This window comes from Belonocnema kinseyi, chromosome 5 (genome assembly GCF_010883055.1).
Source record: "Belonocnema kinseyi isolate 2016_QV_RU_SX_M_011 chromosome 5, B_treatae_v1, whole genome shotgun sequence".
Lineage (NCBI taxonomy): Eukaryota > Metazoa > Arthropoda > Insecta > Hymenoptera > Cynipidae > Belonocnema > Belonocnema kinseyi.
The window spans coordinates 80,537,390-80,556,993 of record NC_046661.1 but is presented as its reverse complement, the minus strand read 5'-3'; the positions used below and the strand labels follow the sequence as shown (position 1 = coordinate 80,556,993).

At 25.5% G+C, this 19,604-nt stretch overlaps 1 protein-coding gene across 1 annotated transcript in view; it reads left to right on the top strand.

Moving 5' to 3' along the window:
• Nucleotides 1–2,558: 2,558 nt before the first annotated feature.
• The window catches only part of LOC117172889 (C-Maf-inducing protein-like), a 137,877-nt gene continuing 120,831 nt past the window's right edge, over nucleotides 2,559–19,604 (top strand). Inside the window, exon 1 of the mRNA XM_033361176.1 lies at nucleotides 2,559–4,653. Coding sequence (XP_033217067.1) covers nucleotides 3,481–4,653 — 1,173 coding nt within the window. The 5' untranslated portion in view covers nucleotides 2,559–3,480. The remainder of the gene's footprint in view (nucleotides 4,654–19,604) is intronic.

The window sequence follows — 19,604 nt, the reverse complement described above, 5'->3', positions numbered from 1 at the left end:
TGAAAATTCTCAAAAACTTTTTTCTGAAAATTATCTTTTTAATCATAAATTTTATTTTTGGTTGAAAATTTAACAATTTTGCTAACAAGTTATACTTTTTTGTTAACAATTCTATTTTTTTAATTAAAATCAAAATTCATCTGTTTAAGAAAAAATTTCACCTTTCTTGGGTAAAAATGCAACTTTTTGGTTGAAAATTCAGCAATTATGCTGAAAATTCATATTTTTTGTTTGAAAAATAAATTTTTGTAAAGCTAATTTGTCTTTTGGCCTGCTGGTACCAACAATTTATATAAACTTTTATTTATTTCTTCAGTGAAAAATCCTTATTTGTTCAAAATTCGTCTATTGATTATTCAAAATTCATCTCAAAATTATATTAAAATTCATCTTCAAAATTAATTTTTTGCTGAAAAGTCATGTTTTTTCTTTGAAAATTCAATTTTTGTAAAGATAATTCCCAAAATTATAATTATTATAATAATAAAATTCCTGACATGAATTTTAATATTAGCGAATTTAAAAATTCCCAAACAATAAAACTTTCGACAGAAAATTTCCGATCTATAAAACACCTGCTAATACAAAATTCCTGAAATCAAAATAAGAGCGAATTTAAACAATCAAATAAATTATTTTTTAATAAATAACATTTATTTGTTAAAAGTACAATAATGAAATATTTGAATTAAAACACTTTTTTGAATTTTCAATGTATTTAAAAAAAAATATTGTTCGAATTTGAAATAAAAATAATTGAGAAAAATATTTCTTAATTTAAAGGGATAATGAAAGAACAATATTTTTATTATAGCAGCAATAATTAAAATAAATACTATGTACATTTAAAAAAGTGCATTGGAGAATCCTTTTCTCATAATTATTGTTATTCTTCATATAAAAAATAATAAAAAATGTACATTATTTTTAAAAAGCTGTCTTTTATAGAAATGTTTCATTATTTTATTTGTAATAAATAAATAACATTGATTAAAAGAAATGTAAATTGTTTTAATTCGGACATTCTAGTTTCGGGATCTCTCAGCCATTCCAATAATTCGAGTCATTTAAAACGAAATTGAGGAATTTTCAAAAGAGATCAAAAATATTTTAAAACGCTGAAAGATTTCTGAAAATTCACGGAATATTTTTAAATCTTCTAAAATATTTTTGAATTTTTATAAGAATTTAAAAAAAATTTCATTTATATAACTTTGAAAACAAATTGACAGTAGTTATTTCCTTATTCTCAGATCTCAGAATTTAATAATTTCCGAATTTTGTTGAAAATTAATCCTTTTTAATTAAAAATTCAATTATTTGGTTAAAATTTCAACTTTATTCTCGAAAGTTTTTTTTATTAAAGATTAAAATGTAACTGTTCAATTTTTTTAAGATTGATCTTTTTCAGTTGAAAATTCTGCTTTTTCGCAAAGAGATAATTTTCTTCGATTATAATTTCATTTTATTTGTAAAAATCAATCAAATTCGTGGAAAATTAATTTGTTGCTAAAAATTCCCATTTTTTGGTTTAAAAATTCAATTTTTGTAGAGAAAATTCATCATTTGGCTTAATTATTCAATAATTTAGAAAAACTTTTATTTATTTCCTGAGTGAAAAATCTGTATTTGTTGAAAATTCATCTTTTTATTTTGAACATTAATTTTTTTGCTATAAATTTCATCTTTTTTTGATTGAAATATAAACTATGACACTTTTTTGTTGTAAATTTATCTGGTTAGGTTGAAAATTCATCTATAATGTTAAAAATGTAATTATTTTGTTGAAAATTCAAGTATTTTGTTAAAAAGCCACCTTTTTTAGTAGAAAAGATATTTGTGTTTTGTTCAAAATAAATAAATAAATTTTAAATTTGTATCACAAACTGAATCCTAAAACTTCAAAAAACCTCTAGAATCCTATATTCTCACTCTTTAAGCTTTTACAAAAAGAATTTTAAAAAGCCCTATTCAGAGTCTCTTTTAAAAAAATGTTTTATCTTCAAAAATCCTTTTAGTAAATCCTTTCAATAAATCCTTTCTCCCGAATGATTACATAACAGCTCCCCCTTAAAACAGCCCATCTAAAACAAAACCCACTTCCCTACTTAGGAATGGTTTAGAACCGGAAATCCCTACTCGAATCGAGCCCTGGGAGGGAAATTCCAAAAAAGAAAGGGCGCGACATTTATCGACGAGGGCGAGTTGAGGGTTCATTTGGATCAATTGCGCAGGTTCAATCTTCGGGTGAACGGTTCTAGGTTCTCCCTGAGTCAAAATTGCCGGAGTCTCTCTCTGGAAAGTCCGCGTGAACGTTCAGAGCGTGGGTGCAAACTCGAGCGCGATCTCGATTCGGGCGCGGAGAACTAAGCCCGTTTATCACTCAGCGCGAGCTTTTGCTGTTGCAGTTGCGCGGTCGGTGCGTAAGTGAGTGGTACTCTTGTGTACCTAATGTCCAACCGATTCCCAGTTCGCGAATCCCCATTTCATTCCACTTGATAGCCTCGGAAAAACCCTTTTGCAAAAAACTCAAAATTTGACCTTGAAAATCCAAAACTCTCTAAAACGCAATAATAAAGTCAGAAATTGAAGGGTCATTCAGCCTGGAATTGAAACTGATCATCAGGAATCCCTTAAAAGTTGTGGTCCCCTCCCTAGGAGTTGTGGTCCCTTCCGCAGAAGTTGTGATCGCTTCAGCCGAAGTTGTGGTCCCTTCAGCAGAAATTGTGGTCCCTTCCGCAAAAGTTGCGGTCTCTTCGGCAGAATTATTTTGAAAACAAGAAGACGGTTCGAAATTGAAGAAAGCTGATCATCCGAGGTCGAGAAATCATCAGCTGTGAAAAGATTCACCTAAGAGACCTACCGCGAGTTAAAGGTCCACACCGGTGTAAGTTTTATATATAGCGCTCGTGTGAGTTGGTCGATTTATAAATACTCTCTAGCCGGAAAAGAGGTAAACACGCCGGTTTAATGACACTCGAAAAGTGGAGACCCACGTGTTTGGGGCCTTGATGTAGTTGGCCTGGTGTTATCAGGAGATTCGAGTGACATCCGAGGCGAGATAATCCAGTGCGAGGCGTGCACAGGCCTTCCCATCGATCGGACGGACGCCGTGCGCCGCGACGCCTCGCCCCTTCACCCCGCAGCTTCTAGTTGTCGCGCCCCACCTGCCAGTGGGCTGTCAGACTATTACGCCGTCGGAAACACGCCACGGAGTTCCGCACTCCGGTTCATCTAACCACTTGTCTCAAATTTGAAGCATTTTGGTTGGGGAATTGGGACATTGGAATCAAGGATCAGTGACATCCGAAAATTAGGTTTAGAGAAGTGAAGTTGGAAGTTGAAGACACGATGAGTTAAAGTCCCATTCCCGACCCGGGAGGATGTTTCTTCCGGAGGATCCGCGGGGGTGAACCTGACCTACCAGGTCTTCCGAATCTCTCTTCCGTATTTCCGCAAATCAGATCTTCTTCCCACAGGATGTTCTGCTTCCAGAGACCTTTCTCTCGCACTTCCCGAGCTGGAGTCCCCAGCTCGCTTCCAAACGAGGCCAAGGAAGAAATCCAGGATTCGAAACGCAGGGGTTCAGAGGCAAGAAGCGAAGGTTCCGGATCATCCTCGATCAGGTACATCGATCAGGAACTCTCAATCTCTGGAGGAAGTAGCACTGACACTCTTCCTGGGATCAGGACTGATTACCTGGAGAGTGATCCTCTTTCCCCAGGTCCAGATTCCCTCAACTCACCGAGTATCAACGTGACTAGGGTCTCCAATGGTCATCAGGACGAGGGTCGTCACAACGATCGGCATCAACACGATGAAATCCAAAATTCTGGAAAGGGCAGGTGGCGTAAGAAACTTCTCCTGAGAATCAAGTCTTCGGATTCCTCAAACTCAAGTAATGGGGAAGGCCGGAGTTCATCCCCCTCGCCTGCCAGTGACTCGACACCCTCTTCCGGGTCCAGGAACCCGGAAGACAGGACCTGTGGAGGATTGTCGAGGGAATTTCTGGATGTTCCATCTCCAGGAATTTTTGCTGTGAATGGCATTCCGCTCCTGAATGGGTTCAGTGATCAGGAGGAGGAGGAAGAGGAGGAGGATGATGATGAGATTTGTAATCAAGAGACAGAGACTGAAGATGGGTCCTCTTTACCTTCTAGTCCGGCTGCTGCTTCGACGGTGGCACTCACCTCCTCTGCTATACCTTATTATGGGTTTTTGTCAGTCAATGGGGGAGCCATGAGGCAGGAATCGACGAGTACGAGTTCTCCACAACTTTCGACTGGAGTGAGATCCAGTGGCGAGGAGATTAAGGAACCAGATACCGGAAGTTTGAGGGAGGAAGGAGACACTGGGAAATCGCTACTGAAGCCAGAAAATTTGGAGGCTGCAGCTTGTCTTCCAGTGGCAAGGTCTTGTCCAAATTTGGAAAGGCAGAGTGCTGGATGTTCGAGCACCAGTGGATCCTCGAGCCCAAGTCCCAGTCCAGGGCCGGCTGGGCCAAGGTTCAAACCCCTGGAGGAGGGGGATATTCAAGTCTGTTATCTGAATCATACGAGGACTCTTTTCAGCAAAATTCTGTCCAGCAAGTTCCTCAGGAGATGGGAAACTCATCATCTTTATCTTAATGATGCCTGCCTATCATCGAAGACGGTGAGTTCTGGTTTGATTATATATTCGTGCGGGGCAGGAGATTTTTGAAAAAATTATTTTAATAAGTATCGTGAAACGGGGTTAGTGGGACATGTAGGGTAAAGTGGGGCATGTGGGGTAAAGTGGAATATGTGGGGGTAAAGTGGGACATTAATTTTTCATGCAGAAAAAGAAATATGATGTCAGGAAATAAAAAATTCTAGGTGTTCTGCTTTACCCCATACTGCCTTTTTTAGTCCCTTTATACGGTATTTTAAATGATGTATAAATTTTTTTAATTAATTCAAGATCAAAACAGTCTAAATTTATAGGTAAGGTGTTGAGGAAATGAAATATGAATTGATAAAAATTGCAATTTTTTAATTAAAATAAAGAATAATTATCACCAGGAGTAAATTAAAAAATTCAAAAATGGAATCATTTTAAATCAACCAAAAATGTTGTAATTTGCATTAAAAATAAATTAACAAATTTGAAAATTGGCATTGTTGCAAAATAGAAATTAGAAACAAATTATAATGGTGCAAATTTTCATCATAAGTTTAAGAACAAAGTTTAATTAAATAATTAGATAGTCAAAATTGGTTGCATTTTGATTACAAAATAATTAAGGTTACAATTCTGTTGATAAATAATCGAAGTTTTGAAATAAAAATATAAAAAAAAATAATGATAAGAAGAAGGGAGTTAAAAAAATCTAAAATTGAATTATTTGAAGTGAACAAAAAAATTTTGTAATTTTGCATAAAAAATAAATTAAATCTGAATATCGGCATTGCTGCAAAATAGAAATAAATGATAAATAAATTAAAATGGTGTAAAGTTTCATCTTCGGTTTAAGAATAAAGTTTAATTATTTAAGTAGATAGTAAAAATTGGTTGCATTTTATTTAAAGAGCAAGTAATGTTAAAATTATAGTTATAAATAATCGATACAACTGTTAAACAATTAAAAGTAGTATATCAGAATTTTTATCTTAAAGTTGGGAATTGATTCATTTATAAACTTATATTGCAGGAAAATGTATTTTCACAATAAATTACAATAAATGACTATAAAATACAAGAGTGTGAAAATGGTAATTTTTTGTAAAAATTTGTAGAAAAGTGTCCCAATCCTAGAAAAATCTTGTACTTTCTAGTAGAGCTGTTTTTATAATTTTCTACACTTTTTACCAATTAAAAAAACATGGAAATTAACAAAATTCTTCTTCTAGAAACTATTAATTTTTTTCAGAATTTGGACACATTTAAAATTATACAAGTAATTACAAATTTTTACAAAAAATTAAAATTACATGTGCACCTTTAAAAATGGCTTTATTCAAACATTTTCTATCTTAGTAATTGAATTTTCAAAACAAAAAGAAGAACATAAAAAAGTTGAATATCGTCAATTAAGCAAGATTGACAGTCAAAATTTCAAACCAAAAGGACGAATTTTCAACAAAGGTTGAAATTTTAATTAAGAAAAAATTTTTGTCAATAAAGGAAAACAATTTCATCCAAAATGTAAAATTTTCAAGACAAAAAAAATTTACAAAAAAAATTTTTTTAAAACCGTTGAATTTTCAACTGAATGGTTGCATTATTAACAAAAAGATTAGTTTTCTTGTAAAAAGACAAATTCTTAATTACTACGCAAAATTCTTATAAAATATTTGAATTTTCAATGAAAAAGTTAAATTTTTTAACTAAAAAAGTTAAATTTTTAAACCATCATGGACTATTTCAATGTTAATTACACAAATAAATTAACAAAGTTTAAAAACAAATCTTATTCCAAACAATTAAATTATCTATCAGATTGTTAAATTTTTATGGCAAACAGGCTAATTTTCTATTAGGCATTTGAGTTTTTAACAAACAAAAAATTAACTTTTATCCAAGCAGTTGAGTTTTAAACCAAATAATAATTAAATGATCGATAAAAAAAAATTAATTTTTTATTAAGAAAAGCAAATTCTTAATAAAATGTACAATTTTTTAACTAAAAAGTCTCAATTATTAGCACAAAATGAAATAGTTAAATTTTCATGAAAAAACTCAATTTTTAATCTGAAAAACGAGTTTTCTACAAAAAAGTAAATTTTTTAACAAATTGTTTGAATTTTCAAGAAAAAAATACCATTTTTTAATAAAATTGTAGTATTTTCCACAAAAATTTATAAATTTTCTTCCAGATAGTTGAATTGCCGAATTAAAAATGCTCAATTCTTACCTCAAAATAAAATAGTTAAAATTTTAATTAAGAAACTGAATATTTAATTTCTGAAATCGAATTTTCTAAAAAACAGTTAAATTTTCAACAAGGAAATAAATTTTTTAACCAGAAATAACAATTTTCTACGTAAAATTGTAACGAACAAAATTCATTTTCAACTAAATAGTTAATTTTTAAACCAAGTAATTGCATGTTCAACCAAAAAGATTAATTTTCTATTTAAAAATACAAATTTTCAATAAAATGTACAATTTTTTGTCAAAATAGTTGAATTTTTAAACTAAAAATGACCTATTTTTAACCCACAATGGAATAGTTAAATTGTCATTAAAAAACGGAATGTTTAATTTTTTGAAACGAATTTTCCACAAAACTGTTAAATATTCAAAACAAATTATCAATAAAATATACATTTTTTCAAACAAAATTGTTGGATTATCAACAAAATTTAATCAATTTTCTAATAGATATTTGAATTCTCGAACGAAAAATGCTTAATTTTTAACCCAAAATGAAATAGTTTAAACATTAAAAAAATGAATTTTTAAAAACGATTTTTTTACAAAACTGTTTAAATTTTTGAAAAAGGTGAATTTTAAACCAAAGAGTTTAATTGTTTAATGAAATAATTGCATTGTCGTCCACAAAATTAATTTACTATAAAAAAAGACGAATTCTCAATAAAATATACACAATTTTAATACAATGGTTGAATTGTTAACAAATTTAGTCAATTTTATACTAAGTCATTAAATTTTTAGCCGAAAATGTAATACTTGAATGTTTATTACCAAAATTAATTAAAAATGTTCAAAAACGAATTTTTTACAAAACAGTTAAATTTTCTACCAATGTATTAATTTTTGCAGCCTAAAAGGATAATTTTTTGTAATCAATTTTACTTTTTAACAAAAAAAAATTAATTTTCTATTAGAAAAGATAAATTCTCAATAAAATACACAAATTATTAACAAAATAGTCTAATTTTCAACCAATTTGATAAATTTTCTACTAAATTGTTGAATTTTTATACTAATAAAGATGAATTTTTAACCCAAAATGGAATGGTTGGATGTTCGTTACAAAAATTAATTAAAAATGTTGAAAAACGAATTTTTTACAAAAAAGTTAATTTTTTGAACTAAAAAATGTTCATATTTTAATCCAAAATGGAGTAGTTAAATTTTAATTGAAAAAATGCATGTTCAATTTTTAAAACGAATATTCTACAAAACAGTTTAGTTTTCTACCAAAGTATTGATTTTTCAAGCCTAGAACGCTTATTTTTTTCAGGTAATTTGAATTTTCAACAAAAAATGTTAGTTTTTAACCATACGGTTGAATTTTAAACGAAATAATTGCATTTTCGATTAACAAGATTATTATTAAATATTAAATATTAAAAAAGACAAATTCTCAATAAAATACACAAATTCTTAATAAAATACACAAATTATTAACAAAATAGTTGATTTTTCAACAAATTGAATAAATTATCTACTAAATTGTTAAATTTTTAAACTAAGAAAGATAAATTTTTAGGCCAAAAAAGAATAGTTGAATGTTTACTACAAAAATTAATGTAAAATTTTCAAAAACGAATTCTTTACAAAACAGTTCAATTTTCTACCAAAGTATTATTTTTTAAGCTTAAAGGTTTTTTTTTTGCAAGATATTTGAATTTTCAATAAAAAAGTTAATTTTTAACCAAACAGTTGAATTTTCAACGAATTTCATAAATTTCGACTAAAAAGTTAATTTTTTGAACAAAAAAATGTTCATATTTTAATTTAAAATAGAATAGTTAAATTTTAATTGAAAAATTGCATGTTAAATTAAAAAAAAAATCTACAAAAAAGTTTAATTTTCTACCAAAATGTTGATTTTTTAAGCCAGACACACTAATTTTCAACAAAAAAAGTTAATTTTCCACCAATTAGTTTCAATTTCAAATAAATTACTAATTGAATTATCGACCATGAAGATTAATTTTCTATTAAAAAAGACAATCTTTAAATAAAATATGCAAATTTGTTAATTTGTTAATTTCTTCTATAATATAATAATAATAATTTTGAATAAATAATATAGAATTTAATATTAAATATACAATCATTTAAAATATTTAAATCTTAATTTTACATAGTGGCCAAACAAAATCTTTTCTAAGTACAATTTTATGTGGTGCATAACAAAAAAGAAATAAAAAAGATAGAAGTTTATTCTTCAGGCATTTTATTTTAATGGTCACAAAAAATTAATTTAATCGTAGTGAAATAGCCGGCAATTATAAATGAATAAAATCGGTGCAAATTTTCATTTTTATCTTAAGAATAAAATTTAATTAATTAATTAATGAGTGGCAATGCTATGTGTAAAATTTTTGTTAAATTATTCGAATAAAGAAATAAAAAAGATAGAAGTTCATTCTTCTGGCATTTTAATTTAATGATCACAAAAAATTAATTAATTTAATCGTAGTGAAGCAGCCAGCAATAAGAAGTTAATAAAATCGTTGCCAATTCTCATCTTGGTTTTAGGAATAAAATTTAATTAATTAATTAATCAGATAGTTGCAATGTTATATATATTTTTAAAAAAATCATTTGAAAAAGGAATTTTGGTTGAGAAATATTTTTGAAACAACCCTAATATCGCAATATTAATTTGAAAGTCATTTTTGATTGTTCCAATTTATTATTTGTCCTTCTTGGGTTTTCCTTCTTCGCGAATGAATTTCAGGAAAAATCTGACGAACATTCTGAACATGTCGCTGTATATTTTAGTGGGAATTCTCCACGGCTTGGAAATTTTTCAGACGTTAAAACAATGGTATAAAATACGCAGGGAAATTCCCATCCCATAAAATTGCGTATTGAATAAATTTACCTCAAAAATTTTATATTGAATTTAAAAAACAAATAACTTTAAAAAATGATTTGAAAAATGTAAATTCACTTTTTTACGTCGAAGAAAAGAGGAATTTAAATTAAATTATTCTTTTTAATATAATTTTCTGTAAAATCAATAAATCTTTGTCACCTGGCGCCAAGTTTTTTTGTTTGTTTTTTTTCTTGACGGGAACGCAATTTTTAAACGCAATAATCTACGTGCGACGATTAACAAGTTCGATGAAGAAATTATTTGCTATTATTATTTAAATGAAGGTGTACTACGTGACAAGGAATACATTTGTCATACGTAATGTGTTTCTCTTTTCTTTTCTGGCAATAAATCTAATATCTAATTTGTTTATTTAATTAAGTAATTATTAAGTTTATTAAATAACCTGAAATGCAGAGTGACCAAAGCTTAGGAAAAAGCTGGAAATCAGGGCATTCAGAGATTAAAAACAACATTTTTTTGCAAAAGTAACAAAATTTCTCTAATTGCTACAATTTTTAATTCTAATTTGAGAAATTTTTTATTCGGTTTATAAAATATTCTCCGTTAAATATATTAAGAGATTAAGATTCTGGTCTTTGAATATTAAAAGTCAAGGAAAATGAAAAATTGGTCCGAGAAAAGTTGAGGGATTTTAAAAATTAAAATTTTTTAATTTCAAATTCTATTATTTAATTGAAAATTTAACTGCTTTGTTGCAAATTCAACTTTTAAGGTTAAAAATTTACTCGCAGTCTTTCTTGGTTGGAAATTAAAATATTGTTTTGAGAATTCGTTTTTTTTTCATTTAAAACGTGATCTATTTTAGTAGAAATTTCATCCCTTACCTGAAAATGTTGCTGTTTGATTGTAATCCGAGTTAAATTAAATTTCTTGAATATTTTTTTGAATTCGAATTGCAATTAGTAAAATATCATTTATTCCAATAATTTTATTTTTATATAAAAATGTTAATGATTCATCTATAAAATATTTTTTTATCCAAAGTCTTAGATCCTCCCTTATATTATTTCTTATATTAAACCTAATAAATAAATTGATTAATATATTATTTTATTAATCTTCTTTGGTTAAAGAATTAACTATTTTGTTGAAAATTCGTATTTTTTTTTAAATTTAACTTTTTTATTTAAAAAAAAATATTTTTAGGTTGAAATATTTACTTATTACATTATTCGTCAAAAAATCAATTTTTTACTTGAAAATTGAACAAATTATTCAAAGGTTAAATCATTTTGCTAAAAAATTATTTTTGCTGTTAAAAATTCATCATTTTAGTTGAAAAACCAACTTTTCGGTTGAAAATTCGTTTTTTTTTCAATCGAAAAAAATTTTTTTTAACAGAAAATTTAACAATTTTAGTTGAAGATTAATTATTTTATATTATTTAAAAATCATCGTTTTCAGTTTAATTCAATTGATTTTGATTTATAACAAAAATATTTTTTGTTTTTTGAAAATTCGATTTAAAAAAGTTGTAAACCAATTTTTTTCGTTAAAATATTTACTTATTATATTATTCGTCAAAAGTTGATCTTTTTAAGTTTAAAATTGAACATTTTTGGAAGTTCATGTATTATTTTCAAAATTGGACTTTTTTGGTGAAAAATAAATCTTTGTGGTTCAGCTATTTAGATAACAATTATTTATTTTGTTTTCAAATATTAAACTAATTGTTTGCAAATTTTACTATTTAATTACAGATTTTTTTTTAAATTAAATTTTGTTATTTGAAAATTGATAATTCATCTTCTTTGGTTCAAAATTCAACTACTTGCTTGAATATTAAACTAATTTGTTCAAAATTGAGTTTTATTCTTAATACGTAATTTATAATTTTATTTAAAAACTTGTTTATATGGTTGATAATTCAAGAATTTAGTGGAAATTTCTTTGTTTTTTTTGGGTTAAAAATTAATTTTTTAACTACACATTGATTTATTTCATGATTGGATTGGATTTCATTAGATTTCAGTTCGATTCAGTTGAAAATTCAACCATTTGCTTAAAACTTAATTTATTTAGTTGAAAATTCGTTTTATTGATAAAAAATAAAGTCTTTTTTACTAAAAAATCATCTTTTGATGATTTTACTTGAAAATTTAATAATATAAAATTTGATTTGTTGTCTTTAATGGTTTTAAACTAATTATGTTAAATAAAAAGTTAGCCAATCCTTTTTAGATTGAAAAATGTTTTTTTAGTTGCTAATTCAACTATTTGGCAGAAAATTATTTTTTTTTTAATTCAACTAGGGTAGGTTAAAAGTTGAACTGCTTTGATAAAATTCATTATTTTTATTAATAATTTATCATTTTATATGCAAATTTATATGCTTAAAATCCAGTTTTTGTTTTTAAAATCAATGTTTTGTTTATTTTAAAATTCAACTATTTTGTAAATTTGGAACTACTTCTAATAATAATTCATTTTTTGATTAAAGATTCATAATTTAAGTTGAATCTTCACCTGTGATAATTTGATTGATTTTTAAAGTCATTTTTGACTCATTTAAATAGTAATTTCAATTCATTTAAATATTACCTTTGACTGATTTATATAGTTCCTTTTTACTGATTAAAATATACTCTTTTGACTGATTTAAACACTCCTTTTTGATTGATTTAAATAGTCCCTTTTGAATGACTTAAATAGTCCTTTTTATCGATTTCAATAATCATTGTTACTGATTTAAATAGTCTATTTTCGTTGATTTCAATATTCACTTTTGAATGATTTCTAAGTAGTCGAAAATATTCCTAAACATTTATTTTTCACCACTTTTCTTTTTTTTATTGAGTTTTAGAAACGAGTTGTTTGAAGTTAAAATGGAAAATTCAATTATTAGTGGAATTTGTGCTGGAAACGGTTTTAGTTAACGAGCTTCAGTAAACCTTTGGATTGAGAGTTGCAGCGTATGTTGAAACAGCCCTCGAGAATTTCCATCAGACTCAAAGTAGGTAAACGACGAGATTACAAAGTTACGAGAAAGGACATTTTAATGGATTAAATTTTCAAATTTAATTGAATACTTAAGATTAGGTCAGGAGAAATGAAAATCAGGAAAAAGTCAGTAATTTTCAAAAAAGAATCTTGCAAAAGTCAAGTAATTTTTACTAAATTTTAATAAAAAAATTAATTAATTTAATTTATAATTGTAAAATAGTCATTCTTTTTGGTTGCAAATTCGTTTTTTTGTAAAAAGATTATGTTTTTGGTGAAAAATATAATTATTAGATTACAAATTCAACAATTTTGTAAAAAAATCATTTTTCTAAATGAAAATTCGACTGTTTATATAAAAATTAATATGTTTTGTTGAAAATGTGTCTTTTAGTTAGAAATTTCATTATCCTGGTTTCCAATTGAACTATTTTGTAAAATTTTTGTTTATTTGGTCAAAATTAATTTTTTCAATTGAAAATGTAATAATTTCACTTTAGGTTGAAAAGATATAATTTCGTGTTAAAAAATTAAATATTCCCTTGAAAATGTATATATTTTTATTTATTTAGGATCGAAAATTAATTTTTGCGTTAAGAATATTTGTAGTTGAAAATTTATGCAGTTTGTGGAAAATTCGTATTTTTGCAAGGATTTTCATCTTTTTCGTTGAAAATTGAACTACTTTGTTGAAAATTTGTTTATTTCCTCGTAAAAATTGATTTTTTAAATTGAAAATATAATTATTTCTTCTCTGGTTGAAAAATTACCATTATTTTATTCAAATTCTGACTTTTTAAAAAAAATTTCATTTTTTGTTATTTAAAATCGAAAATTATATCCTTTAATCAACAATTTTGTAAAAAAATAATTTTTTTGCTTAAAAATGTAACTATTGGGTTAAAAATGAACCTATTTTGTAAGGAATAATTTTTTTTGTTCAAAATTCTGAACAATCAACTTAGTTAGTCAAAATTTCATTTTTTTTGTTAGAAATTATGTCTTCATGGTTGAAAGTTTAACTATCTTGTCAACAAAAATTTTTTTGCAATAATTAATGTTTTCAATTGAAAATGTAGTAATTGCACATTAGGTTGAAAAGATGCAATAATTTATTGTTATAAAATCAACTATTTGCTTGAAAATGTACATATTTTTATTTTTTTAAGATCGAAAATTAATTTTCTTGGCTAACAATATTAATTTGTTTAAAATTGAACTATTTTGTTGAACAATTTTTTTTATTCATTTAAGATCGAAAAACATATCCTCCAGTTGAAAATTCTTGTTTTTTGATAAAAAAATGTAATTATTTGATTAAAAATCCAACGTCTTTGCGAAAAAAGTAATTTTTTGGTTGAATATTCAACTATTTGGCTGAAAATTCATTCAATTTGTTGAAAAAATTGTGGTTTGTCAAAAAGTCATTTTGTTTGTAACAAAAAAATCATGGTTCTAATCAAAAGTTCAATTTTTGAATTAAAAATGAAACAATTTTGTGAAAAAATAATTTTTCTATTTCAAAATTTGTCTATTTGGTTTTTTGAAAATTCAACTATTTTTTGAAAATTGATCGTTTTGATTTGAAAATTTATCTAATCTAGTAGAAATTTCATCCTTTCGGATAAAAATGTAACGGTTTTCTTTCAAAATTAATATTCTTTGGTTGAAAATTCAACTAGTTTGATGATTTTTTCGGTCGATTTTAACTCTTTTTATTCAAAAATTAAAAAATTTGGTTAAAATATTTTATTATTCATTAATTATTTATGATTTCAGTTTAAATTCTTTGTTTGTTGAAAACTAATTCTTTCAACTATAAATTTTGATTGTTGCAGTTGAGAATAAATCTCTTTGGGTGGAAATTCAAATATTTGTTTGAAAATTTATATTTTTTTGTTTAAAATTAATTTTTTTAGACTAAAAGTTGACCCTTTTTAGTTAAAAATCCGTCTTTTATATTGAATCTAACTGTTTTTTAAAAATTTATTTAAATATTACATTGTTTGTTGAAGATTCATATTTTTAGTTGAAAATTCATCTTTGGTTGAAAGTTTCTTTTTCTCTGTGTGAAAATTAATTTTTCCAACTAAAAATGTTTATTATTGTAGTTGAAAATATATATCTTTGGGTAAAGGTAAAACTATTTTATTGAAAATTGATTTTTTTAAATTGAAATTTTCACTTTTTGTGTAAAAGTTCAACTTCTTTATCAAAAATTAATGTTAAAAAATTTTTGTAAACATTAAAAAAAAATTGATTTCATAAACTGAAAATACACTTTCACTTAATAATTTTGGGTTACATTTTTTCATTTTTAGTTGAAAATTCGTCTTTTTGTTAAAGAACTAAACTTCTTGGTTTGAAATTTCCTTTTTTCAGGAAATTAGTGTTTTCCTTGTAATTTCAACAATTTAAAAGTTTAAAAAAATTCTTAAATCAAAAATATTTTTTGGTTATAAAATTAATTTCTTTAGTTGAAAATTTGACTACTTTTTTAGATTTTTAACTATTTTATTAAAAAATTAACTATTTTGCTGAAGATTTCACAATTTTGTTAAAAATTCGGTTTTTCTTCTTGAAATTTAATTTTGTACAGCAAAAGAAAAATTTCCATTTTTTGTACCAAGTCTGCCTTTTTAAAATTTAATTATTTGTTTGACAATTTGTGCATATTCTGAAAATCTTTCTTTTTTGGTGAAAAATCAATTAAAGAAAATTCGCCTATTGGTATTAAAATGTCTTTTTTTTGGTAGAAACTTCATGTTTCTTCTTTGAAAAATTAACTTTTGTTAAAAATTGAACTATTTCATGGAATATTTAACATTTTGGTTGAAGTTTAATTTTTTTTAAGGTTCCTGTATTTTGTTAAAAGTTCATATTTTTGTCAAAAACTCTACTTTCTTGTTGAACATTCGTCTATTAGGACAGAAAAGTCGTTATTTTTAATTAAAACTGTAAATTTTAAAAAAAATTCCAATTTCTCCTAAAAAGTTATATTATTTGGTGGAAAATTTAACTATTTTCTAAAAAATTTAATTATTTTATAATAAATTCAACTATTTTCTTAAAAAAAAATGCATTTTGTGGTAGGAAATTGATATTTAAGTATATAAAAAATGTAAACATACCAAATTTGAGAACTTTAAAATAAAGTTTAGATATTTAAAGAATGTACGTTTATTATTATTTTTTTAAATAGAATTTTTCAAGGATCAAATTTAAAAATGGTTGAATATTAAAGAATTTAAATAGAATAATTTCAATTGAACACTTTAAATTTATGATTTTTTCATTTTAATAATTTATATAACCATGTATAAAAAGTTTTAAAATAAAAATATATAATTTAAAAGTAGTTACCAATACCCAATATTTAAGTAATTAATTAATTATTTAAGTTTGAATGCATTTATTTAAAAATTAAAATTGAGTAGTGATCAAAAGAAGGATGACCCATTTAGTACCAATTAAAATTCGAAACCCTCACGTCATTGCCAATCTGTTCGAATCAATAATAAGTCAATCAATTGTTTATTAATTATTGATCAATTTTAATACAAGCGAAAAAATATTGCTTGCGCAATAATGATATTAATTGCGTAATTTTCTGACTGCTGACGTCAAACTAATTAGTCCATTTACAATCAACACAAATATAGAAAGTGAGCGCTATTATAGACTCAATAAATCATATAAACTATGTAAGGTTCCAATAAAAAAAGTCAATTGCCATTAATTTTCATTATGAATGCATTTTTTATTTATTGCATTTAAAAATACTTTTCACAACAATTATAATCAAATAATAAAAAATGAAAAAACCTTTCTATAAAAGAATTATAATCTATTCTATTTTAAACTATTAAGCTGAAGACATTGAGATGTTCTAATTTGATTTGGCAAGTTAACAAAATGTTGGATTTCTATTTATGAATGAATCTTATTGGGCAGATTCAACAACATTATTATGATCATAAATTTTTTTACTATTTAATTTTCAGAAAATTAATCTCTTCAGTTGGCAATTTATCCTCGGTTAAAAATCGAACTATTTTCTTGAAAATTCTTTAAACTCTTTTGTTGAAAGCTCAACTAATTTAAAGTTAAATCACTTTTTTTAAATTCATTTTTTGGTTAAATTTTCCCCATTATTTGTTTCTTTAAAAATTAATTAGACCATTAATTTTTTTCATTAAAGATTTAAACTATTTGCTTACAAGCTGATTTTTTTTGGTTAAAAATTCAACAATCTGGTTGAAAGTTGAACTACTTTGTAAAAAATTTAATTTGTTGGTCAAGGTTTCATCTCGTTGGTTGAAAATTTATATAATCAATTTTTAAGAAATTAATTTTTTTGGCTAATTTAAATACCTGGTTGAAAGTTTAACTTCACTGTTTCATGGTCTAGCTCCCCCCCCCCTCGCCACAAACAAAAATGAATTTAAAAACAATCAAATTTTTAAGCAAAGAGTTGACTTTTGAACTAAAATTATGAATCTTTAACCAAATAACTGAATTTTTTACAAAGTAGTTCTCCTTTTAACCGAATAACTTAATTTTCAACAAATTACATGACCCTTTATCTAGATGGTTCATTTTTTTCTACCAAAAATATTAATTTTCAACAACAAAGTAAATTTTTTACTAAATAGTTAAATTTCCTACCGAAATATTTTAATTTTCTAGCAAAAAAAAACGAATTTGAAACAAAATAATTACATTTTCAACCAAAGAGGTGTATTTGCAACAATGATTTTGAACCAATAAAGAAAAAAAATTGCCTATAAATTTTTTAATCTTCAAATCACAAAAATCAATTTCTGAAGACACAGCTAAATTTTCAAACCGAAAATTGGACTTTTAAAAAAAGTTTTTTTACAGCCAAATAGTTGAACTTTCAACAACAATACATGAATTTGAAACCAAAAAAAGATTTTGGTTTGAAATCAATCATAGTTGGATTTAAACAAAAAATACAAATTTTACCAAAAATAGCTGAATGCTCACTCAAATCAGATTAGTTTTCAATCAAAATAGTTTAATTTTTAACAACAAAATGAGATTTTTTTACCAAAATAGGATTTTTTATCAAAGAAAAGAATTTTCTACGAAACAGTTAAATTTTCAACCGAAAATATGACTTTTGAGCAAAAAGATTACTTTTCAACCAAGTAGTAAAATTTAAAACAAAATAGATAGGAGATAGACAAAAAAAACGAAGTAACTTTAAAGTAACAAAAATGAAAGTTTCAAGTTACTGCAAAAGTTGTAAAGAAGTTACGTTACAATTTACTTTTTAAAATTGTAACAAAGTTAACTATAAAATTACACATAACGTAACTTTCTAGTAACTTTGTTACTTGTAAAAAGTTAATACAGAACACTGGTTTGGATAAACTTTTCGGATTGTAAATTTTATTTTCATTATCATGGGGAATATCATGGAGATATACAAGAGACACAAAGTAACTTTCAAGCAACAAAAATTAAAGTTCCAAGTTACTGCAAAAATCGTAACTAAGTTATGTTACAATTTTCTTTTGAAAATTGTAACAGATTTATAAAAAAAATACAAATAACGTTACTTTCTAGTAACTTTGTTACTTGTAAACAGTTAATACCCAACACTGGTTTGGATAAACTTTTCGAATTGTAAATTTTATTCTCATTATCATGGAGATATACAAAAGACACAAAGTAACTTTAAAGTAACAAAAATTAAAGTTCCAAGTTACTACAAAAATCGCAACAAAGTTACGTTACAATTTACTTTGTAAAATTGTAACAAAGTTACCGAAAAAATGGCAAATAACGTAACATTCTAGTAACTTTGTTACTTGTAAGAAGTTAATACCCAACACTGGTTTGGTTAAACTTTTCGGATTGTAAATTTTATTCTCATTAAGATTGAGGCTATCATTGAGATATACAAAAAACGCAAAGTATCTTTAAAGTAACAAAAATTAAAGTTCCAAGTTACTACAAAAATAGCAAACAAAGTTACGTTATAATTTACTTTTTAAAATAGCAACAGATTTATCCAAAAAATTACAAATAACGTTACTTTCTAGTAACTTTGTTACTTGTAAAAAGTTAATACCCAACACTGGTTTGGATAAACTTTTCGAATTGTAAATTTTATTCTTATTATCATGGAAATTATCATGGAGATATACAAGAGACACAAAGTAACTTTCAAGCAACAAAAATTAAAGTCCCAAGTTACTGCAAAAATCGTAACTAAGTTACGTTACAATTTACTTTTTAAAATTGTAACAAAGTTACCGAAAAAAATGACAAATAACGTAACATTGTAGTAACTTTGTTACTTATAAGAAGTTAATACCCAACACTGATTTGGGAAAACTTTTCGGAATGTAAATTTTATTCTCATTATGATGGAGATTATCATGGAGATATACAAAAAACACAAAGTATCTTTAAAGTAACAAAAATTAAAGTTCCAAGTTACTACAAAAATAGCAACAAAGTTACGTTATAATTTACTTTTTAAAATAGTAACAGATTTATTCAAAAAATTACAAATAACGTTACTTTCATACTGGTTTGGATAAACTTTTCGAATTGTAAATTTTATTCTTATTATCATGGAGATTATCATGGAGATATACAAGAGACACAAAGTAACTTTCAAGCAACAAAAATTAAAGTTCCAAGTTATTGCAAAAATCGTAAAAAATTGTAACAAAGTTACCGAAAAAAATGACAAATAACGTAACATTGTAGTAACTTTGTTACTTGTAAGAAGTTAATACCCAACACTGATTTGGGCAAACTTTTCGGAATGTAAATTTTATTCTCATTATGATGGAGATTATCATGGAGATATAAAAAACACATAAAATAACTTTAAAAT